At 38.4% G+C, this 20,687-nt stretch overlaps 2 protein-coding genes across 2 annotated transcripts; both read left to right on the top strand.

Moving 5' to 3' along the window:
• The first annotated feature begins 50 nt into the window (after positions 1-50).
• LOC141427390 (aldehyde dehydrogenase 1A1-like) lies at positions 51-17,591 on the top strand. The gene is made up of 12 exons (XM_074086748.1): positions 51-118; positions 1,470-1,574; positions 2,428-2,695; positions 2,781-2,897; positions 4,181-4,368; positions 4,458-4,560; positions 5,000-5,184; positions 5,377-5,541; positions 5,646-5,803; positions 5,883-5,957; positions 7,060-7,130; positions 17,573-17,591. The coding sequence occupies exons 1-11, from the start codon at positions 92-94 to the stop codon at positions 7,127-7,129; spliced, it is 1,461 nt and encodes a 486-aa protein (XP_073942849.1). The 5' UTR covers positions 51-91; the 3' UTR covers position 7,130; positions 17,573-17,591.
• LOC141427391 (aldehyde dehydrogenase-like) lies at positions 10,053-20,532 on the top strand. The gene is made up of 11 exons (XM_074086749.1): positions 10,053-10,096; positions 11,400-11,504; positions 13,399-13,666; positions 13,730-13,846; positions 14,222-14,409; positions 14,766-14,868; positions 17,239-17,423; positions 17,573-17,737; positions 18,745-18,902; positions 19,443-19,517; positions 20,061-20,532. The coding sequence occupies exons 1-11, from the start codon at positions 10,070-10,072 to the stop codon at positions 20,128-20,130; spliced, it is 1,461 nt and encodes a 486-aa protein (XP_073942850.1). The 5' UTR covers positions 10,053-10,069; the 3' UTR covers positions 20,131-20,532.
• Positions 20,533-20,687: the final 155 nt, after the last annotated feature.

The following is a 20,687-nucleotide window of genomic DNA, read 5'->3' as shown; positions in this document are numbered from 1 at the left end:
CTTTATTAGTTATGCTCGGTCGGGTTTGGTTTTAATAAGAATAACACAACTCGTTTACTGTTTAGTTTCAGACACGTATGCTTGTACGAAGATGGCACCAGCAATTAAATATACTAAGGTATGCTACTGCTAGACTTATTTATTTCTATTTATTACTAGCTTTTACCCGCGGCTTCGCACGCGTAAACTATTCGGTCTGGTAGTTGCAATTGAAATTTTCGGGATTTTCCCCTGGAAATTTCCAAAATTTATATCGTGGTCTTCATTGAGGTTGTGTTGTGAATAACTGTACAAAATTCAAGACTCTAAACCCAGTGCTAAAATTTCAAAATTGTTCCCTATCCAATTTCAAATTCAAATCATTTATTCAGTAAATAGGCCGCAATGGGCACTTTTACACATCATTTTTTAAAATACCAGCGCTTTCGGAAAGACCATCATTGCCAAGAAGAATGCGCCGCAAGAAGCTTGGCAGAGTCATTTTTTCAAAATAAAATAATTACAAATAAAATACTTAAAAACTACAGTAAGTATACAATTAAAGAAAAAATTACAAAATAATAATAATAATAATACACGGATGTATGGGGTCCCTTAGTTACAAAACTATCCCGTGGAAATATCGGAATAAAAAGTAGCGTATGTGTTATTCCAGACGTCCAGCTACCTATATACCAAATTTCATGCCTCTAAGCCCAGCGGTTGTTATTTCGAGATTGTATCCCTATCCCGTGGGAATATCGGAATAAAAAGTAGCCTATGTGTTATTCCAGAGGTCCAGCTACTTACGTATTAAATTTCGTGGCTCAAAGCCCAGCGGTTGTTATTTCAAGATTTTATCCCTAGGTATCCCGTGGGAATATCGGGTCAAAAAGTCGCCTATGTTTTATTCCAGACGTCCAAATACCTACATACCAAATTTCATGACTCTAAGCCTAGCGGTTGTTATTTCGAGATTTTATCCCTATCCCGTGGGAATATCGGGATAAAAAGTATCTTATGTTTTAATCCAGGTTATAAACTAACTTTCCGCCAAATTTCATCCAAATCCATCCAGCCGTTTAAGCGTGAAGAAGTAACAAACATACTCACTCACTCACTCACTCACTCACAAACTTTCACATTTATAATATTAGTAGGATATCATAGGACACTTGACACCAATTGGTACCCACTGTTGGTATTAATGAGTAGTGTGTGTGTTACGTAAAAACTTAAGCAATATGTATTGTTGGAAAAACATAAAGACGGTCCAGGGAATTGGGGCCGTGCACCCGGGTTTTTTTAGCAGGTGAGAGTCCAGCACTGTCTTGGCTCTCCCTTCCCAGTCACCCATAATGATTTTTCCCGAGTGCTGCTTCCATTTTCTATAAAGCATTTTATATACAATTTAAAAACTACAAACATAAAGACGCTTTGTTCCAAATAATGGATGTTTAAAGCAGTCTCAGTTTCATTTGTCCATGTAGCTGTTCATCAACAATGAGTGGGTGGATGCTCGGAGTGGGAAGACGTTCGAGACGTGTACTCCTCACGACGGAACAGTCACCGCCAGAATCGCTGAAGGTGATAAGGTAAATTGGAATCGAATAAGCCACGCGCAATAATTTAGTGTTTATTCAGTTGTTATTTTTATCATGAGGTGGCTGTGCGGGAAATTTTGTTCGTTTAATAAATATTCATTTAGTTTTAATTAAATTGAGGTTTTGCTGTCATTCGACAGAAAATATTTTCATTCGTATTTTGCTACTTTCTATTCCTAATTCTATTGCTTCAATTAAACCACACTCAGACGATGCTAAAATATTATTGTAAAGAAAGGCAATTCTTACTTTATTCTCTTACCATTGTTTACGTATATCATTGGCATCATTGCATATAATAAGTATATTTTGTTAGCTAAATTATCGCATAACCTGTAATGATAATTGTAAGTATGAAAAAAAAAATGATTGCTCTAATCGGCCAGTTTCCTAAAAAATCGAATTAGTCTGTCAGTACGATTAAATATCTGAAAATATTATTAGACACTTTTCGTTTAGCAAGTTTCAGGGCACACCAGTAAAAAATAGCCAAGCGCGAGTTAGACCGGCTCCCGCTCCGTTACCATAACAACCTGACAAGCGCTAATTGCACACGCCGCGCGTCAGTTGTTTTCGTACTATTTTATCATTAAAATAGCTATTCATGATTTCAATGCAGCATACACGGCACACTGCTGTGCTGCGGCACACCGGGTGAAAACGTCTGATATAGTCAGTTAAAGTTCTGTGAGACAGTTTTTAGCGCGGCGTGACGTCAGGGTCCCTACTCCCGAACTGTCACGCCCTTCATCTTTGTCTAATATTTTCTGATAATCTAAATGATGAACGTTGTATAATATATTTTTTTAGCCAGGAAACTACCTAATCGTAAAATGTTATTCAGGCGGACATAGACCTGGCAGTGAGTGCCGCTAAGGCCGCGTTCCACCGCAACTCGGAGTGGCGGCTGCTCGACGCATCAGCGCGCGGCCGTCTGCTCAACAAGTTCGCGGACCTCATCCAACGCGATACCCAGTACCTTGCTGAACTGGAATCTTACGATAACGGGATGTTGATAGGTTTTGCCATGCGTAATGTAGCAATGGCAGAGAATTTAGCTCGCTATAATGCCGGCCTGGCAGACAAAATCCAAGGAGATACTATTCCAGCAGGTAAAATTTATGTTCCTTCACCTGAGTTGCTAGTTTCATGTAGTTTTTGTATTCAGCTAATTTAATGGATATTTTGCATCTGCAGATGGTGAAGTGTTTTCATACACACTTAAGCAGCCCGTGGGAGTGTGTGGGCTTATTTTGCCCTGGAATGTGCCGATTCTTATGTTCGCTGCCAAAGTAACAACAGCTTTGGCTGCAGGTAACATTACGCTAAAGTAATCAATCTGTGAATATTAGATTTATTTACTTGTAAATTTGATAAATAATTTTGAAGTATTTGTTCAGTTTGTTTTAGAATTAAAGAGCATTATTTTCATTGAAAATACAAACTGAAATATAGATGCACAGAAAAACCAGAAAAATAAGACCATCACTGGGAATCGAACCTAGGTCTTCGGTATTCCGTACCGCGTGCTATACCGCTACACCACTGATGGTCAACGGTACCGACACGAATTTTCCCTATGCACCTCATATCTCAGCTTGTTTGCTTCTTATTTAGCCACTTAAGCAGTGACGCTAGCGACATCTATGCCGTAGGACAATCGGTCTATATTTCAGTTTGTATTTTCAATTTAGGTTTTACGGGATGACCGTAAAAGTAAAAATTTGGAATTGAAATAAAAAATACAAAAAGATTCCAAAAAAACAATCTTAATTTGATTGCTTAGTAACGATATCTCTTGTCCGGGTGAGCGGTTAGTTCCAATGGAGTGCCGAAAAAAGTTTCTCGATGAGGGCTACGGCATAGATGTCGCTAGCGTCACTGCTTAAGTGGCTAAATAAGAAACAAACAAGCTGAGATATGAGGTGCATAGGGAAAATTCGTGTCGGTACCGTTGACCATCAGTGGTGTAGCGGTATAGCACGCGGTACGGAATACCGAGGACCTGGGTTCGATTCCCAGTGATGGTCTTATTTTTCTGGTTTTTCTGTGCATCTATATTTCAGTTTGTATTTTCAATTTAGGTTTTACGAGATGACCGTAAAAGTTAAAATTTGGAATTGAAATAAAAAATACAAAAAGATTCCAAAAAACCAATCTTAATTTGATTGCTTAGTAACGATATCTCTTGTCCGGGTGAGCGGTTAGTTCCAATGGAGTGCCGAAAAAAGTTTCTCGATGAGGGCTACGGCATAGATGTCGCTAGCGTCACTGCTTAAGTGGCTAAATAAGAAACAAACAAGCTGAGATATGAGGTGCATAGGGAACCGTATATCAGTTTCCGAAAAATAGCAGGAGAATCCTTTTAATTCACGAACATTAAAAAAAAAATAAGAAAATTTATAATGTGCCGACTATGTCTAAATCTGCAAAACTTTAGAAAAGGTAAGATCAATAAAATTGTGATGTGATGTTAACTGACCACGCAGTGAATGTTTTTAACTGTAAGCAATGTCTGTAATAGTCCCGTGCTTCACATAAGGAATTAAAAGTAGTGAATTAGATATTCGTTGTTCTGAAAAAAAGATATATTTCAGGATGTACAGTAGTAGTGAAGCCAGCAGAGCAGTCGCCGCTGACTGCGTTGGCACTGGCCGCGCTGTTGAATGAGGCTGGTTTTCCACCTGGGGTGGTTAACGTGGTGCCGGGTTTCGGCCCTGGCGCCGGTTCCTCGCTGACGCACCACCCTGATGTTGCCAAGATCTCTTTCACCGGATCAGTTGAGGTGAAGAGGCCAATTAACATTCACTGTAATAGATGAATCTGCTTTAAGTACCACTGAGAAATTTTTAACCAAAAGATACGTAACTGCAGGTTGGCAAACTGATTCAACGCACCGCCGGAGAGGTGAATTTGAAACGGGTATCGCTTGAACTGGGCGGAAAGAATCCTCTCGTCATAATGAATGATGCGGATTGTGAGTTAATCCATTTTAAAATTCACTGTTGATAACGAATTTGTACTCAAATTGAGATAAGCACTGATGTATTAAACTGGAGATAAGCACTTAAAAATGTTAACGCTCAGAAGACTTACCCTCGCTGTGTATTCCAATTGTTGGTATGTACATGTACGGTCGAACAAATTGAATAATTACCCAGGATGGAACTTTTTAATAATCAATTTTATTATAATTTAGTAGCACAAAGGTTCCACCTTGGGTCATGTCATGATTCAATTTGTTCGACTGTACTACAACTACAGCGACGAACATGAAAGTTTTCTTTAAAATGAACTTTTTTTTGCATTGCAATGTAAAATCTTGACTTGGTTCTCAGTCTAAGATTTTGATCGACAAGTCATATCTGTGAAGTACTCCCAATGATTCGAATTTAAATACGTTTTGTTGCTTTTAGTGGAGCTCGCAGTGCGCACTGCAGCGAATGGAGTATTCGCTAACCAAGGACAAATATGCCTTGCTGCATCACGCCTATACGTTCAGTCAGGCATTTATGACCAGTTTGTTCAAAAAGCTGTAGATTTCGCCAAGAATATTAAGATTGGAAATCCTTCTGATCCTACCTCACGACATGGGCCACAGGTACAAACCTACTTTTATAACCAGGAGGCTAAACGCTCTAGAATTTGTTGAAAACAAAAAGAAAGCATCCCTTGTAAACTTGGAGTAGTATGCAAAAGGGATGTACACATGATTAAACTTAGGATAAACCTGCAATCCTGAATTTCACAAACTCTCACGGTAAAATCATTATTATTATCCAACAATTTGCAGATTGATCTTGAGATGATGACAAAAGTCCTGGGATACATCGAAATAGGAAAACAGGAGGGAGCAAAACTTATGACTGGCGGTGATTGTGTCGGTGACAAAGGTTTTTACATTCAGCCCGCTGTATTCATCAATGTGACTGATGACATGACTATTGCAAAAGAAGAGGTAAACGAGTTCAGTAAATACGTAAAGTTGTTAAACTTTCCGTGAGCAAATTTCAGTTAACATACGCTGAAATTCATGCTGGCTAACTGTTAAACTTGTTGTAGATTTTTGGACCAGTGCAATGTATCCTGAAGTTCGATACGCTTGAAGATGTGATTGATCGAGCAAATAACACTAATTACGGGCTCGTTGCTGGTATTTTTACTTCTAACATTAACACTGCTCTGCAATTCAGCAAGCACGTTCAAGCCGGCACTATCTGGTAAAATTTTCTCCTCAATGACACTACCTATAATTATGTAATTTAGTTCTCATGTTTTTATATTTGTTTATTTTTACAGGGTGAACAATTGGTTGGTTTATAATGTTCAGGTTCCTTTTGGTGGCTTCAAAGACTCAGGACTTGGCCGCGAAAAGTAAGGTTTTTCTTTCTCAGTCACGACAAATTTTGCAGAGATTTGCTCGAAATTTCGGCCATTTTAGTGCAGCGCAGTGGTTACGAGTAGACTGAAGTGTAGGAGTAGGACTCTTAAGTCGCGTGAGTTTTTGAAGTACCTGCCTATACTTTGTTAGAATTTACTTTTGCACAGCTACCTTAAGTGATATGTATGTATTAGATCGATCTTCACCGGTCTGATAATATAATGAAATGTATTTTAAAATAACTTTACTACTTATATTAGAAAATATATTAGAAATAGGTTTGCTAAAAAATCCTGGACAGGCTATTTTTTGTTTTATAATTTTTAATTAAATGCAGACAACCCTATATCAACGTCTTCACAATAAAACAGCGCTTACGTTGATATACAATTTGTTCTATTATCTAATTAAGTTAAAGTAACTGGCAACGACATAACTGTTTAAGTTCATACCTGGCAACCCAGTTAGTTCGTCCAGGTAAACAATAGCAAACCCAACCTCTACATTATTTTAAAAGTTTTATACTTTAAGTCAATATAAAATTTACGTATTATCTCGATGATGCAACAATTCTTTTTTAATAATTAAAAATAGCCTGTCCTGTATTTTTTTAGCAAATCCATTTCTAATATATTTTCTAATACGAGTATGTATACTAAATTTATTATAATATAGGTTTCATTCTGTTTTCAGACCGGTGAAAATCTTTTCAAGTTCGGATCTTAGACAATGTTATATTCTGTGCGTTGTTGTTTTGTTTGGTGACTCTACAATAATTATAATACATCACTGTATTATTTATTAAAAACCAGCAATAAAGAAAACAGGTACCTTCATAGATATAAATTAACAAGATAAAGATAAGCAATTAGGCGGCCTTATCGCATCCAAGTGATCTCTTCCAGGCAAGCTTTATAATAGAAAGTAGTAAAAGATAGATTTTAGCAGGTTAGAGTTAGAGCAATAACAAAAACACATAAAACTGGCGCGTAGGTAGGTTCATCCAAAAACATGTGCAACAAATGTTAAATATGTAGATATAGGTACAAAGTACCATTTCTATATTGCATTTGATATATTTATTTCTTTTTTTAGAGGAATGGATTGCGTCAACGCTTACTTGGAGGTCAAGACTGTGACTGTAGCTCAGCCGAAAAAATTGTAAAGTAAATGATTAAAAGTATTGTTTTACTTTAAATTTATGTTCTTAATTTTATTCCTTAATACTTTTTAAAAACACTGGTAGGTAGGCCAAGGAGCATGTAGCCAATAGCTTTTTTTTTGGATGGGATCGATGAGGCGTAACCTTTCCATGGTCAAGATACTGTATATTTGAACACGAAAATGGCTCTATAAGTATATCTTAGACCAATAAAATGAAAAAGACTTTGCTTTATTTATTTAGTCTACTCTGAATAAATGAAAAATCAGTGCCTTATGTGTTCTGACATCACAGAAAATTGAAAATTAATGTTTAAAATTATTGAAAAATTAAGAAGAAGAAAAGAAAAACATGAAGAAATTTCCACGAAGCCACACCGCTGCTTAAAAAACGGTGACGGTACGAAATCGCAGTGACGCATCGTATGCACACCGTTTTTATCGCATGCTCTCCACACCGCTGCTTAAAATACGGAATCACAGTGACATGCCGTAAACGTCAGAACTTTACCAAACAAAAGTCGTGACGTTTACGGCACGACACTGCGATTTCGGACCGTTTGCGTATTGTAAGCAGCGGTGTGGAAAGCATGCAAAAAAAAAAACGGTGCGCATACGATGCGTCACTGCGATTCCATACCGTCACCGTTTTTTAAGAAGCGGTGTGGCACAGCACTAAAAAAACAACGTCTGGTTAATTTTATGTTTGTAGAAAAAATGCGCGATTTGAATGTTCTATGTTTCTGACTTAAACATACACGGCATAAAAGCGAAATTTTATCGTGCATAAGGAACCCCGGTTCACATAAGAATGTCGTGTTGTAGAGTTACATCGTTATTCTAAAAAGGCATCGCGAGGGTTACACGGTCAAACCCGATAAGTCCATTTACTCGTAAATTGACTGTTGAAAGTGACCACTCTATGCAGAAGTTTAAATTCGAAGTTTTTGCGAATGATTAGATTGAGTTATTGACTTCGAACACACAAGTGAGTAGATCGTGAGTGAGTAGGTATCTTACCATGGTTTATGTATTTAAATTTGTAGTTGCAATACACGTACATTATACCTACCTAGTTATCCATACCTGTTTATTTCATGTTTTATTTTTTATTTTTTTTTATTAGGTAAATATTAATTAAAAAGGAACCATTGAGGTTACACTAAACTATCCTAAAAATAAATTAACTAAATATACAGTTCACCCAAGTCTTGTCAAGTGCCCATAAGGCTGGCTGCATTTCCGCGCTGGATCGTGATTCCAATACGTTGGGCGAGAAATGCACCAGCCCTATGGTCATTGGTAATTTCGAATATATTTTTTTATTTGTCCGAAAAGTTTGTGAGCGTCCGAACTCCATGGACCCAAAGTTTCAACAGCAAAAGCTGTAAATATGTAGTCTTTAGAGAGACCTGTATATTTGCGGCGTTTTGCTGTCACAGCCTGCGCTGCTGCTCCGCCCGCCTTGGTAGATGAAGAGGCTAAATGGGACGGCGCGAGGGTATCCACACAAGTGGCATCCCAGATAAGTGGCCGACCCATTTGCCAGGGAATAAGGGTTAATCCGTCGGGTCTCTTTCCATCATCGCGTGCAAGCCCGGGAGGTTCCAAAACAGAAGGTACGTTTATTTATGGAAAGAGCCCGGCGGATTATATCATTAAGGCAGGCGTGGCGAGATAGACGGCCGGCACTCCTTCTGCACGAGAGTCCATGATGGCCCAAGCGATCGACAGATGCTCCACAAAGACAAAGATGGGGTACTAAAATATCTGCTCCTAAACGGAGGCCGACAGCCAACCTGAAAGAGTTACTGTCGAGGAGGGTGGAGAAATTTGTAGAAGGAAACGCTTGGAGCCAAAAACCAGACTCCTTCTCAGACGAGGCGAGTAAGCGAGCCTTCTCCGAGTTAGACGAGCAGGTATCCAGGAGATAAGCGTGAACCTGGCGACAAACTGGGTCGTCCCATAGCTTCTGAATGTTTTTATTTTGAGGGGGTTCTTTTCCCGGACGAGCCATTTTCCAAGCATTTTCCGCATCTGACAAGCATGCTACCTCATAATCATAATCACAAAGTGACGGGTGTACAGATGAAAGAAAAGCGGGTAGAGCAATACTACTATTTTGTCGTACTCCGAGGCCACCGTATCTAATGGGAAGAGTGGCCTGAAGGAAAAGCCTGGAACTCATTTTTATCTGGATACGAATGACTGCAGCGCAAAGAATATGTAAATTTAGGGACAAAAACGCAAAAGCGGAGAATGGAAAAGGCCATATGAGAATTGATTTCCAACATACGATCAGAAAGTTCAGAAAAAAGATCGATTTTTTTTCTAATGAAATTTGGAAATGATTCGTCGAAAACTGGTGCACCTAGGAGATTAAGCGAGCATTTCGACAGAGACCTGATACCAGGACAGATATCCTGAAATTTTCTCAGAATTTCTTCTTTGTTAAAAGTATCAGGATTAATAAAAAAATCGCATTTGTCACTGTTCACCTCGAGTCCAATAGAGTTAAATTTAGAAATTATTGAACGTAGATCGTTAAGAACTGTGCTTGCTTCACCACCCAGGGTGCCAGCGTCGAGGTACCAAACGTTAAATTTTGATTTTAAATCAGAAATAATGGGATGAATGGCAAGACTGAAGATGGCTGGTCCGAGAGGGTCGCCTTGTTGGCAGCCAACTGAATAAACAATTTGGTAGTCATTATAGATCAGGTTTGAAAGTGAGCTGTAGCACTGCCATAGGTAAGGATAGATGCCGGGTGTATTTTTTTGTATAATAAAGAGGTATACAATCCAATTCTATCTGAATCTATTTGCACTATTATGTTGACTTTTCTTCGTAATGCTAATTATGTATTTAATTTAAATGTCTGTGTCGTCTTATTTAACCAATTCTACTTTATTTTCCGACACAAAAGGTTGTGGTGTTGAAAAAGATGAAACCAGACATCAAATATACTAAAGTAAGTATCAATTGAATATAATATACAATAGGAGCCTTGAATATAAATAAGAGAGCTGAAATAATTTTTAATTTATGTAAAATGAATTCTTTTATCGTGAAGAATAATAACTAGAAATACTTTTCGGTGATTGGTTTCGAGTAAGTAGGTAGTGTAAAATTGAATATGAGAAACGGGGAATGTGACATTTTATTATCTTTTACAAGATTGAAATATAACGTAACAAATATTTTCGACAGAAATACCGGCATTAGGTAAGTATGTTGAGTTGGGACCATTACGTGATAATTTGTACCTATCTGTATTTCTTTTTCTAATTTGTAATATCAAGAATAAATGTTATCAATCTTTAAATGAAATACAAAGACCCTTTATTAAGCACCACATAAAAATAAGCATCACAGAAACTACTTGAGAGAGATTTTATTTTTAAAGTAGGTAATAGGGAATCATATAGCTTCAAAGGCTGTTCTTTCTTTTTAATTTTACTGATACCCATACATATGTATATCATTTAAAAAGTGGAACTAACAGAAGTATTTTTGGTTTAATATGGAAAATTAACGGACTAGATACAGCGTTGGTTTAATTTCCCTATGTGTGCATACCTTCTCACATTTATTTGCAAATTCGTGGTCCTTGGAAAAAAAATATTTTTTTAAGACCGTTGGATTATACGCTAAAATTATGTAACGTTTTAAACTTTCGTGATTTTCACTCATAGTCAAAATACCACCAACGGGACTTATCACGCTAACACGCACGAGTAATATTTACCCCGACGTTTCGGCAATATTGCAGTGGCCATGATCACGAGTAGACTAAAGTGTGGGGTGTCAAGTCTGCCTAGCAGCGCGAGTCCTTCGAACTATCCGCACTTGATCACTAATAGTACCGGCACTCGTATCACGAACTACCCGCACTTGGTCATTAATATTTCAACCGGGATGATGGATATAAGCTTTCATCTTCGTGGAATCCTGTTATTAATAAGCGTCGGCGTCGGGATGAATGTTCAGAGGGACGATCTGACGTTGTTAGTGTTGTGTGTCGGTATGATGGGGTGACAGATAAAAATGATCAAGTGCGGGTAGTGCGAAGGACTCGCGCTGCTAGGCAGACGTTACTTGACACCCCACACTTCAGTCTACTCGTGACCACGGCCACTGCGATGTTGCCGAAACGTCGAGGTAAATATTACTCGTCTGCGTGATAAGTCCCGTTGGTGGTATTTTGACTACGCTGAAATTATACGATAAAACTTTATTTCCACAAAGTTTATTGATAAAGCATTGCCATGTAGCTATTCATCAACAACGAGTGGGTTGACGCCCGCAGTGGGAAGACGTTCGTGACGTTGACTCCTCATGAAGGAACAGTGATCACGAGAGTCGCCGAAGGTGATAAGGTAACGCAAGAATCTAGTAACACACACTATTTAAAAATTAAGTACATAAAATTACCGAGAGCGTGAAATGGCATATGCAGTGGTATTGAGTTATGGTTGTTTGACGCGTATGTATGTATGTAAGTATGTATGTATGTCTAATCCTATGTCCTCTCGTAACTACTCAATGGCAGAACCGATTTTGATAAATGATTCGTCATTGGATTTGTCTTAATGACGCGAGTGACACTGGGTACATGAAATTCTTAAAAAATCAAAATGGCGGATTTTTGGCGCCAAATCGTAAGTTTTTAAGAAATGTTTTTAATTCAAACCTATCGAGTGGGGTTTCAAATGAAAGATTAGCCCATTCTAAAAATATATGGGTTATAACCGTTTTAATATACCCATTTAACAGAAAAGTGTGCAATAAAACAATAAATTAAAAAAATCAAAAACCCGACTGCCTTAAAAATACTAAAAAGAAGAAAACAAGTCATGTGGGCTAGAACTTTGTTAAGTAGCTAACTGAAAATTCAACGTTGGGACCCATTTAAATCGTGACGCTCAAAAATTCTTACCTAATGGGTCCCGACTGTTGAACTTTAAGTTAGCTACTTAACAAAGTTCTAGCCCACTAGACGTGTTTTCCTCTTTTTAGTATTTTTTAAGGCAGTCTGGTTTTTTGATTTTTAAATTTATTGTTTTTTCTGAATCAATTTATGTTTCAGATTTTTTTTAATACAAACCAAAACTATACCTACCTAATGAATAGAGTTCTAAAGTAAGATGATTAAAAAATTTCGGAATACGATTTAGGCGGCAAAAAATTATGACTACCTACTTAGCAAAATTATGACAATCATTGTGTTATGGCTTTCAGAGATACGTCCCGTATAAAGAAGTTTTTGTTAAAAATTTCACCTTTAATTGGTAGGTAGCTTTTTTGCTGTGTATTTGCCAAAGTACAAGTCGGTCCCATAGTTGGCAGTGGGACAAAAACTTGCAATATTTGACCCGAACATACATAAATTGCAAGAACTATAAAAAAATATTTTGCTCACTCACGACCTATGCAAGAAATGTGTGTTCATGCAGCACCTCTGCCTCCTCACTGTAAGAACACATCACACAAACCCAACTAATACCCCCACTTGACTAAACTGAGCTGACTGTTTCGAACTCAACCAGAGTTCATTTTCAGAGCAATACAACCTTTCACCATGCTGATACAATGTCGGTGTACATGCTGATGGAAATCCAACACAAAATATCTTATTTTATAATTTTAAAGTTACATTCCAATAGAAACACAAATAAAAAAAATACATAAAGCACCTAACTTATTCATATCGGATAAGAGTAGTTAATCGTATCTAAAGTAACCAACCTAGATTTATTCAGCTGTAAAGTTGCAGTTCATACCAACACCTGAATTTATAATTAGATTACAATCATATGAATTTTCGTAATAAATTACTAACAAACGTTATAAACTAGTTTGTCTTTCAATTTCAAAGTGTTTATTACTATTTAAAAAGCCTATAAGCATCCATTCACTACCCGAGATAAATTCTGCCTCATTATTTATTTATTATAAGAAGTGAAAAAGTTTTTATTAATTAAAGAAAAATAGTCCATAACAGTTAATTATCAGGTAGTTTCTCTATCAGTAAGTTTAGCCGTCTTTTAAGTTAGCGAAAATCAAGAAAAACACAGTGTGTGTATTTTGAACGTAAGTAAAACTAAAAAAAAGTTTTTTTTTACTTTACCGTTTTTTGCAAAGCCGTGGCTGTTTAATGGTAAACCGTGATTTTCTCTGTAAAAGTTCGTGCATGGCGTAATATTCTGTAGAAAATCTACGTTACGTTGTTGCCACGTGACGTCATATTTAATCTTCTCATGTCATTTTCAGGCGGATATAGACCTGGCAGTGAGTGCCGCTAAGGCCGCGTTCCACCGCAACTCGGAGTGGCGGCTGCTAGACGCGTCACAGCGTTGCCGTCTGCTCAACAAGTTCGCAGACCTCATCCAGAGAGACGCGAAGTATCTCGCTGAACTCGAATCATACGACAATGGGATGAACATCAACAAAGCTTCTGAATATATTGACAGTAGAATCAAATTCATGCGTTACTGTGCCAGTTTAGCTGACAAAATCCAAGGGGACACCATACCAGCGGGTAAAGTCCAACCGTCTTCAATTTTTTTTTTTTTGACTTTTTATTAATGAATTAATTTTACAGACGGTGATGTTTTCACGTACACTTTGAAACAACCAACGGGAGTATGCGGTCTTATTTTGCCGTGGAATTCACCGATCTCTAATTTCGTCACCAAAGTTACAACTGCTTTAGCCGCAGGTAAGGTCAATAACTTTTTCTTCATAATCAAGACACTAATTGCTGGTAGCAATTCTGCTTCTGTACTTGTATCAGCCCCGCTACGTCGCTTTACGTAGTAGCTTTTACAGCATTCAGTACCTCAAACGCACATAAGAGTTAGTACGTTTTGAGAACTTCGCCCAGTCTGTACGCCCTGAAGCATACTGTAAGTGTATATGACTTTTCTGTTTTCCTATGACGCTTACACGCGTTTAAAATACTGAATGAGTCAAGTGAACGATTAAATCCATTTGAGGTACGGAGCCATGCGTTAATAGGCCGGTGCCTGCCAAGTCGACCCCTTGTTAAAACTTTGTTCGTTAGTGTAGAGTACAAAGGTTAAGATGGTTCTAGGGTGTACTGTAGTGGTCAAGCCAGCGGAGCAAACGCCTCTGACAGCACTGGTATTGGCTGAACTCGTAAAGGAAGCCGGGATCCCAGCAGGGGTGGTCAACGTGGTACCAGGGATGGGGTCCGCCGCGGGCTCCTCGCTCACGCACCACCCCGATGTCGCTATGATCTCTTTCACTGGATCAGTTGAAGTAAGCAGTTTCGTAGCAAACACTTGTTTTTTTTCAATTTTTCATTCGATTATCTCATGGGCGTGACTTTTTTATTATTATGAGAGGGAGGTCAACGAGCAAGTGGGTCATCTGATGGGAAATGATCACCACTGCCCATGAGTACCAACTTTATGTACAATCAAAATAAGGGCTTTCGAATATTAAGCCTCTCTGAGCCTCGTATTTTTGCCATTTTGGTTATGATACCCTAATAGTGAGCCTTCAAGCAAATTAAGTTGTAATTTATTTTATATGTGTTAAAACAACAATACCCCACCAATAACCAATTTGCATATATTTTCTTGTAAAAATATAAAAATTCTTGGTCATTGTAGGTTGGCAAGCTTATTCAGAAAGCAGCAGGAGAGACTAACTTAAAACGAGTTACTCTAGAACTTGGAGGAAAGAGTCCACTTATTATAATGAATGATGCAGATGGTAAGAATTCAATTTGGCTTCCTTTATTCTGTTATGGTTAGTTCTGAGCATTTGCGGTGTAATAATCTATTTATTTTGATAATAAATAGAAATTACAGTGTAGGTAGTAGTTCGGTTAAATAGGTGTCTTTGCAAGGGGTACGTATTATAATGTATAAATTTAAAATACATATCGGTTGAAATTCATACAGTTAAAATACAGAAAATTGGAAAATATAATGGTTAAAATAAATAATAATCAAAATTCATAAAGCACGTTTTTCATATTGATCGAAATACATACAGTTAAAATGACTAAGATCACAATGTACATGTTTAGAATATATACAATCAGAATATATAATATTTGAAAGAAATAACAATTAAAATTCCTACAGTACGTTTTACGTAATGGTCAAAATACATACGATATAATGCCCGATGTTCATCATCATCTCCAGTCTATTTACGTTGTATTTGCATGTTAAATTCTGAAAAATTAAGGACTTTATGGCAATGTCGACGGAGCTCCGTTTCCCGGAGCTCCTATTAAGAGTAGTTAAGGCGCTTCGCGCTTGGACAGAACTCTAACCTACCTAACCTCACATATAAGATACCGACAGATCGGAGGCCGTATCGTCTAACACGACCTTGCATTTAAAACTGAAGTCTGATTATTAATTGAATAGAAATTTAGGTGCGACGACGAGCGTAGCAAGGAGGAGCGTGTTAGGTTTAACTGTGACCAAAACAAGCACGAGCCGAGCGAGCGAAGCGAGCGTGCCACACCAGCGGCCGGCGAGTGCCAGAATTGTATTATAATTATGCATTTTTCTTTATAAAATTTTAGTGTCTCTAATAATATTTCAACCAATATAGAAAACATACTGTATAGATTTTGATTGATATTTCATTTAACTATTTATTTTTTATAATTTTATGTATTTTTAACGTATACGATATCAAAATATGCATTTTGTGCCATATGACTAATAGCCATTATGCATTGTAACTATTATAATAATAATTATTATCTACAATAGAAAACTATAACCTAGTCAAATAACTCGCCCCTCGCCATTCCCGCCACAAAGGTGCCCATAACGCTCGCGGCATTTCCACGTTGGATAGCTATGGACAGCCTTTGTACCAGAAATGACTCGGAGCGAGGGTCCTCCCCTTTTTGCCTGAGTCGACGGCCCAAATCACCTACAAAACGCTTTGCATCCGCCCCCCAGCAGCCCGCCGTCTCCACCGCCACGGGAACGAATATATACCCGGAACCCAATGGGGCACCACGTAGCGTCCCACACCAAACAACGGCCCCCCTCCCACGGCACCAACGTCAGGCCATCAGGCCGCTTGCCGTCCGTGCGGCTAAGGCTCAAGCACGGATGGAACGCCAGCCGACCTGAGGGCTCTTTGGACGATATCGTTGAGAGCATGGTGACGCGGGTGCCTACCGGCAACTCAACGCGTGATGACCGGCAGCTCCCACCATGGTACCGCAGATGCATAAATGAGGTTGACATACATCGCAGCCCAGGCGGAGAGCCACTGACACACGCAACGAGTCACCATCGAGCAAAGTGCCTAATTGAGGCGAAGGTAGCGCGTGCAACCATGCCCCTGATTCTGACCGCGATACCGCCAAGAGTCTCGCGAGATCCGCACCCGCGGCGCCATCAATGAGACGATCGAGAGTCGCCCTACATCCCACATCATCCCACCCACGCTGGACCGCAGGGTCCTCAGGCACGGTCGCCCCCGGGTTGAGAGCTGACCACGCCACCACGGCGTCGGCTACATACGGTATACCTGCCCCGTCCCCATCCAGAGATAGAATATTAGAGACCAGGCCTGCCACCCCATGCGCCGACGCCAAGAAGGCCGGCAAGCTCACATCCCGCAAACGCCGCACCCCAATGCCCCCGTGCCGAATTGGCAGAGCAGCCTGTGCCCATTGGTTATCGCTCAGGGAGACATTGGTAATTGACTCGATCGCCGACTTAATGGCTACGTCAAAATAACCCACGTCGTCGGGGAACAACCAAGCTGGGGCCATACGCAGGAGGTAAGTTACCTTCGGGACGGCAAAACACTTCTGCATTAGCGCCAGAGCTTATAATAATATATTTTGACCACCCTGCATTTCAAGCTTATGCGTTTAGAACTTATGTCAAATAACTTTATATATTTTGATGCATTATATTTTATAATTTTCGGTATTTCAACTGTCTGTATTTCAACCGATATGTATTTTAAATTTATACATTATAATACGTACCCCTTTGCAAGTCAACTTTTTCGTTTCTTTTTGATTCATTGAATACCATGGTGGTTTATTGAAATTATTTTGCAGTATGCCGCTAAGCATTATTTTTATTCCAGTAAATACCGCTGTACGCTATGCAGCAAACGGTGTTTTCGCTAACCAAGGTCAGGTATGCATAGCTGCGTCACGATTGTTTGTGCAGTCGAGCATTTACGACGAGTTTGTGAAAAAAGCAGTTGAAGAAGCAAAAAAAATCAAAGTAGGAAACCCCGCAGATCCTACTAACCATCAAGGTCCTCAGGTACTGTATCTAAAAAGTGAAAAATAATGGCATATTTAAAGCTAATTAGGAAGAAGGAAATTAGAGAGCAAGTCATAACCAGCTTAGATAGCTTTACTAACTTTACTGTTTTTTATTAAAAATACCGTAATTTACTATTGTATTAACAGGTTAGTGAAGCAATGATGAAAAAGGTGCTGGGCTACATCGAAACAGGCAAGAAGGAAGGAGCAAAACTCCTGACAGGAGGGAAACGTATAGGAACCGAAGGCTACTACATAGAGCCTGCTGTCTTCGCTGATGTCACTGATGATATGACTATTGCTAAAGAAGAAGTGCGTTAAGAACGACCGATTTATATATATATAAATTCATTCGACTGGATGGCAAATGATATGGAGTTGATTCTATAGTTGCTTATGCTATACTTTTCAATGAGCATTGCAATATGAGTTTTTCAGAGCGAAAATTGATTTAGCTCGGTCTCTTTTCTTGGAAAAATAAATTCAAGTGGTTATTTTAATTTTAATATTTCGACGAATGGCTGGATCATGATAACACCGTCACGGTTCAAAGCACCTAAATGTTAGAGATTTTATCGAGCTAAAGTTACATTAGCTTGCTCTAATCGTGCTTTTCTGATCACGGTTTTGCCATAAACTGTCAAACATATAATAGTAGATTAATAACCGAGGGTGGAAATTAACTCATTTCACCCGAGTTATTTCTGGCGCTCGAACGAAGTGAGAGCGCCAATAGTTCGGGGGAAATGGGTAATTTTACCCGAGTTAGACACTAATTTTCATTTCGACTGTGAGGAAAGTAAAATACTACAAAAAAAGAGGAGCTTATAAACAAAACTGAAGGTTGAACGCCGAACGAAGTTTGGCCTTTGTTACTTATTTATATATTCCGTCTCCTTCTTTCACATTTCACGAATGACTTCCATCTCTTTCTTAACCTAACTAAAGAAAGAGATGGAATATATTCGTGACATAATAAAAGTCAAGTTTCATGTTTCAAACGGATGTTCGGCGTTCAACTTCCAGTGTTGTAAATAAGCTCCTTGGTCACGACGCGTATCTAGATGGCCATGCCGAAACGTGAAAAAAAGTGTCATTGACGTAACTTCTTGACGTTGACGTATCTTCGATTCCGTGTCTAATAGTAAAAATTAAAAAAAAAAACTTTACACACTACCCATGAAAATTAAACTTTCCGAACAGGAGAGATGAAGAAGTTTTTGATGGGATGCGTCTGATATGACTTGCGATTAATGTGTTATATTGCTATAGCTGTTGAAAAAAGAGACACTTTGAAGACTGATAACCTCTTTTCCTAGATCTTCGGGCCAGTGCAGAGCATTCTAAAACTTGACACTCTGGAGGAGGTGCTAGGTCGCGCCAACAACACAAGCTACGGGCTTTCCGCTGGCATCTTCACGAACAACATCAACATTGCTTTGCAGTTTGCCAAGCACGTTGAAGCTGGTATTGTTTGGTAAATAAATATGTTCTTCAATAGGTACCTACTTTGTAGTGGAGTACAACTACAGATTGCAAGAGAGCTATAGAGAACTATAGGCAAAATATATGGAAACCGTTTAGTTATGGGGAAAGGTTCATTATGAGACGAAGGTAAAAAATATAACTGTCTCCTCCTTCTTGGGTGTGCGTACTGTGCGTCCTCCTTAGCGTCTTTGAAAGTATCCCGATTGGCATTTTTTCAATTTTCTTTTTTGGACCGTTCACGCTATATGATATTAGTGCCACTTGTCCCATGGGACTACTGGCACGTAATCATCTCAGTAGTCCCATGATGGGACTACTCAATGGGACTAGTGGGATAGACGGGAAAAATGTGAAGGAATTAAATGAAACTCCATCTTTTTAGGTCAAAGTATCATACACATACAAAAGTTAAGCGACTGCATTGTCGAAAAGTTGTCAAGAATACTTACCTAAGTATTCTTGACTAAGATTATAATTGTTAAAAATAAATTTAAAGAATGTTTTGTATAAAATCCCGTATTTTTTACAGCGTAAACACTTATCCAGCAGGTGCATATCAAGCACCATTTGGTGGCTTTAAAGATTCTGGAATAGGGCGTGAAAGGTGAGTTACATAGTTAGTTTTCAGCGGTTTTTATGTGAGTTTAAATATTTTAGTGACAGAAAGTTATATTATAATAAGTTATACGCGTGACTACACTTTCAATAATAATAACATAACACAACAATTACAGCGAAAGATCAGCATCTAGTGGTTTACGAAACTATAAATAACCTAACGTTCAGTTATTTTAAGCCTCAATGTACCCTCCATTGCTAAACATTATTTACTAAACATCAAAGGAATACAGGTTGGGTTTCGCTTGGGGGTGGTCTGAGACCTTATTTTCTTACACCATTTGGAATAACAATTGCTTTCACCACATCTTTCTGTCACACGTTAAAAGACGAGGGTAGAAAGAGATGATGAATGCAATCGCGAACGTCAGCGCGTTAGACAATACGACTTCAATCTAGTCAATACTTATACTTATGTTGTACCTACTAATTTTTCACTTCGACTTCGTCGGCCAAGAATACCCAAATCAGGAATAATACTTGACTGCAAACTGCAGTAACTAATGTGAAATGTCTTTTGTATTTCTAGAGGAATGGAGTGCGTCAACGAGTTTTTGGAGATCAAATCCGTGTCAATAGCCCAACCGAAAAAGTTCTAAAACTTAATTTGCTAGTCACGCTTGATATTACTTAAATTTAAACCTTTTTGTACCCTATTGTTATGTATTCACTTTACTGTATATTTATTGTACACACACTTACATCTATCATTACAGGCTTGACCTAATACGACAGAGAAGTTCCAACATAAATATAAAATTCTCGTTTTAATATATAAGTAAACCTAGTAACCTGCACAAACCTGCGAAGCAATTCAACGGCGTGTGTAAAGTTCCCAATCCGCACTGGGCCCGCTTGGGAACTACTGCCCAAGCCCTCTCATCCCGAGAGGAGGCCTGTGCCCTTCAAAGGGACATTATATAGGCTGGGATGATGATGATGATGCATATATAAGTAATTAAGTAAGTTGTTTAATGCTACAGTTTTAGTTTAACATTCAGCTGGAGGCTAGCCTTTAATCATTAAAAATAATCAGTTTGAAATTAAGTGCAAGAGTTTCATTTATTAAAGAAAAAAACAGGTTAAAAACCTAGGACATCATGGGACACTTGACACCAATTGACCTAGTCCCAAACTGAGTAAAGCTCCGACAAAT

The sequence above is a fragment of the Choristoneura fumiferana genome, chromosome 4 (genome assembly GCF_025370935.1).
Source record: "Choristoneura fumiferana chromosome 4, NRCan_CFum_1, whole genome shotgun sequence".
Classification (NCBI taxonomy): domain Eukaryota; kingdom Metazoa; phylum Arthropoda; class Insecta; order Lepidoptera; family Tortricidae; genus Choristoneura; species Choristoneura fumiferana.
This window is presented reverse-complemented; position numbering and strand designations above follow the sequence as displayed.

Excerpts from the sequence above, each read along its gene's own strand:
- LOC141427390 (XM_074086748.1), top strand. The coding sequence starts at position 92 with ATGGCACCAGCAATTAAATATACTAAG. Across the intron at positions 1,575-2,427 it reads GAATCGCTGAAGGTGATAAG|GCGGACATAGACCTGGCAGT; the intron begins GTAAATTGGAAT and ends AATGTTATTCAG. Across the intron at positions 4,369-4,457 it reads CTTTCACCGGATCAGTTGAG|GTTGGCAAACTGATTCAACG; the intron begins GTGAAGAGGCCA and ends ACGTAACTGCAG.
- LOC141427391 (XM_074086749.1), top strand. The coding sequence starts at position 10,070 with ATGAAACCAGACATCAAATATACTAAA. Across the intron at positions 10,097-11,399 it reads CAGACATCAAATATACTAAA|CTATTCATCAACAACGAGTG; the intron begins GTAAGTATCAAT and ends ATTGCCATGTAG. Across the intron at positions 18,903-19,442 it reads GTTGAAGCTGGTATTGTTTG|CGTAAACACTTATCCAGCAG; the intron begins GTAAATAAATAT and ends TATTTTTTACAG.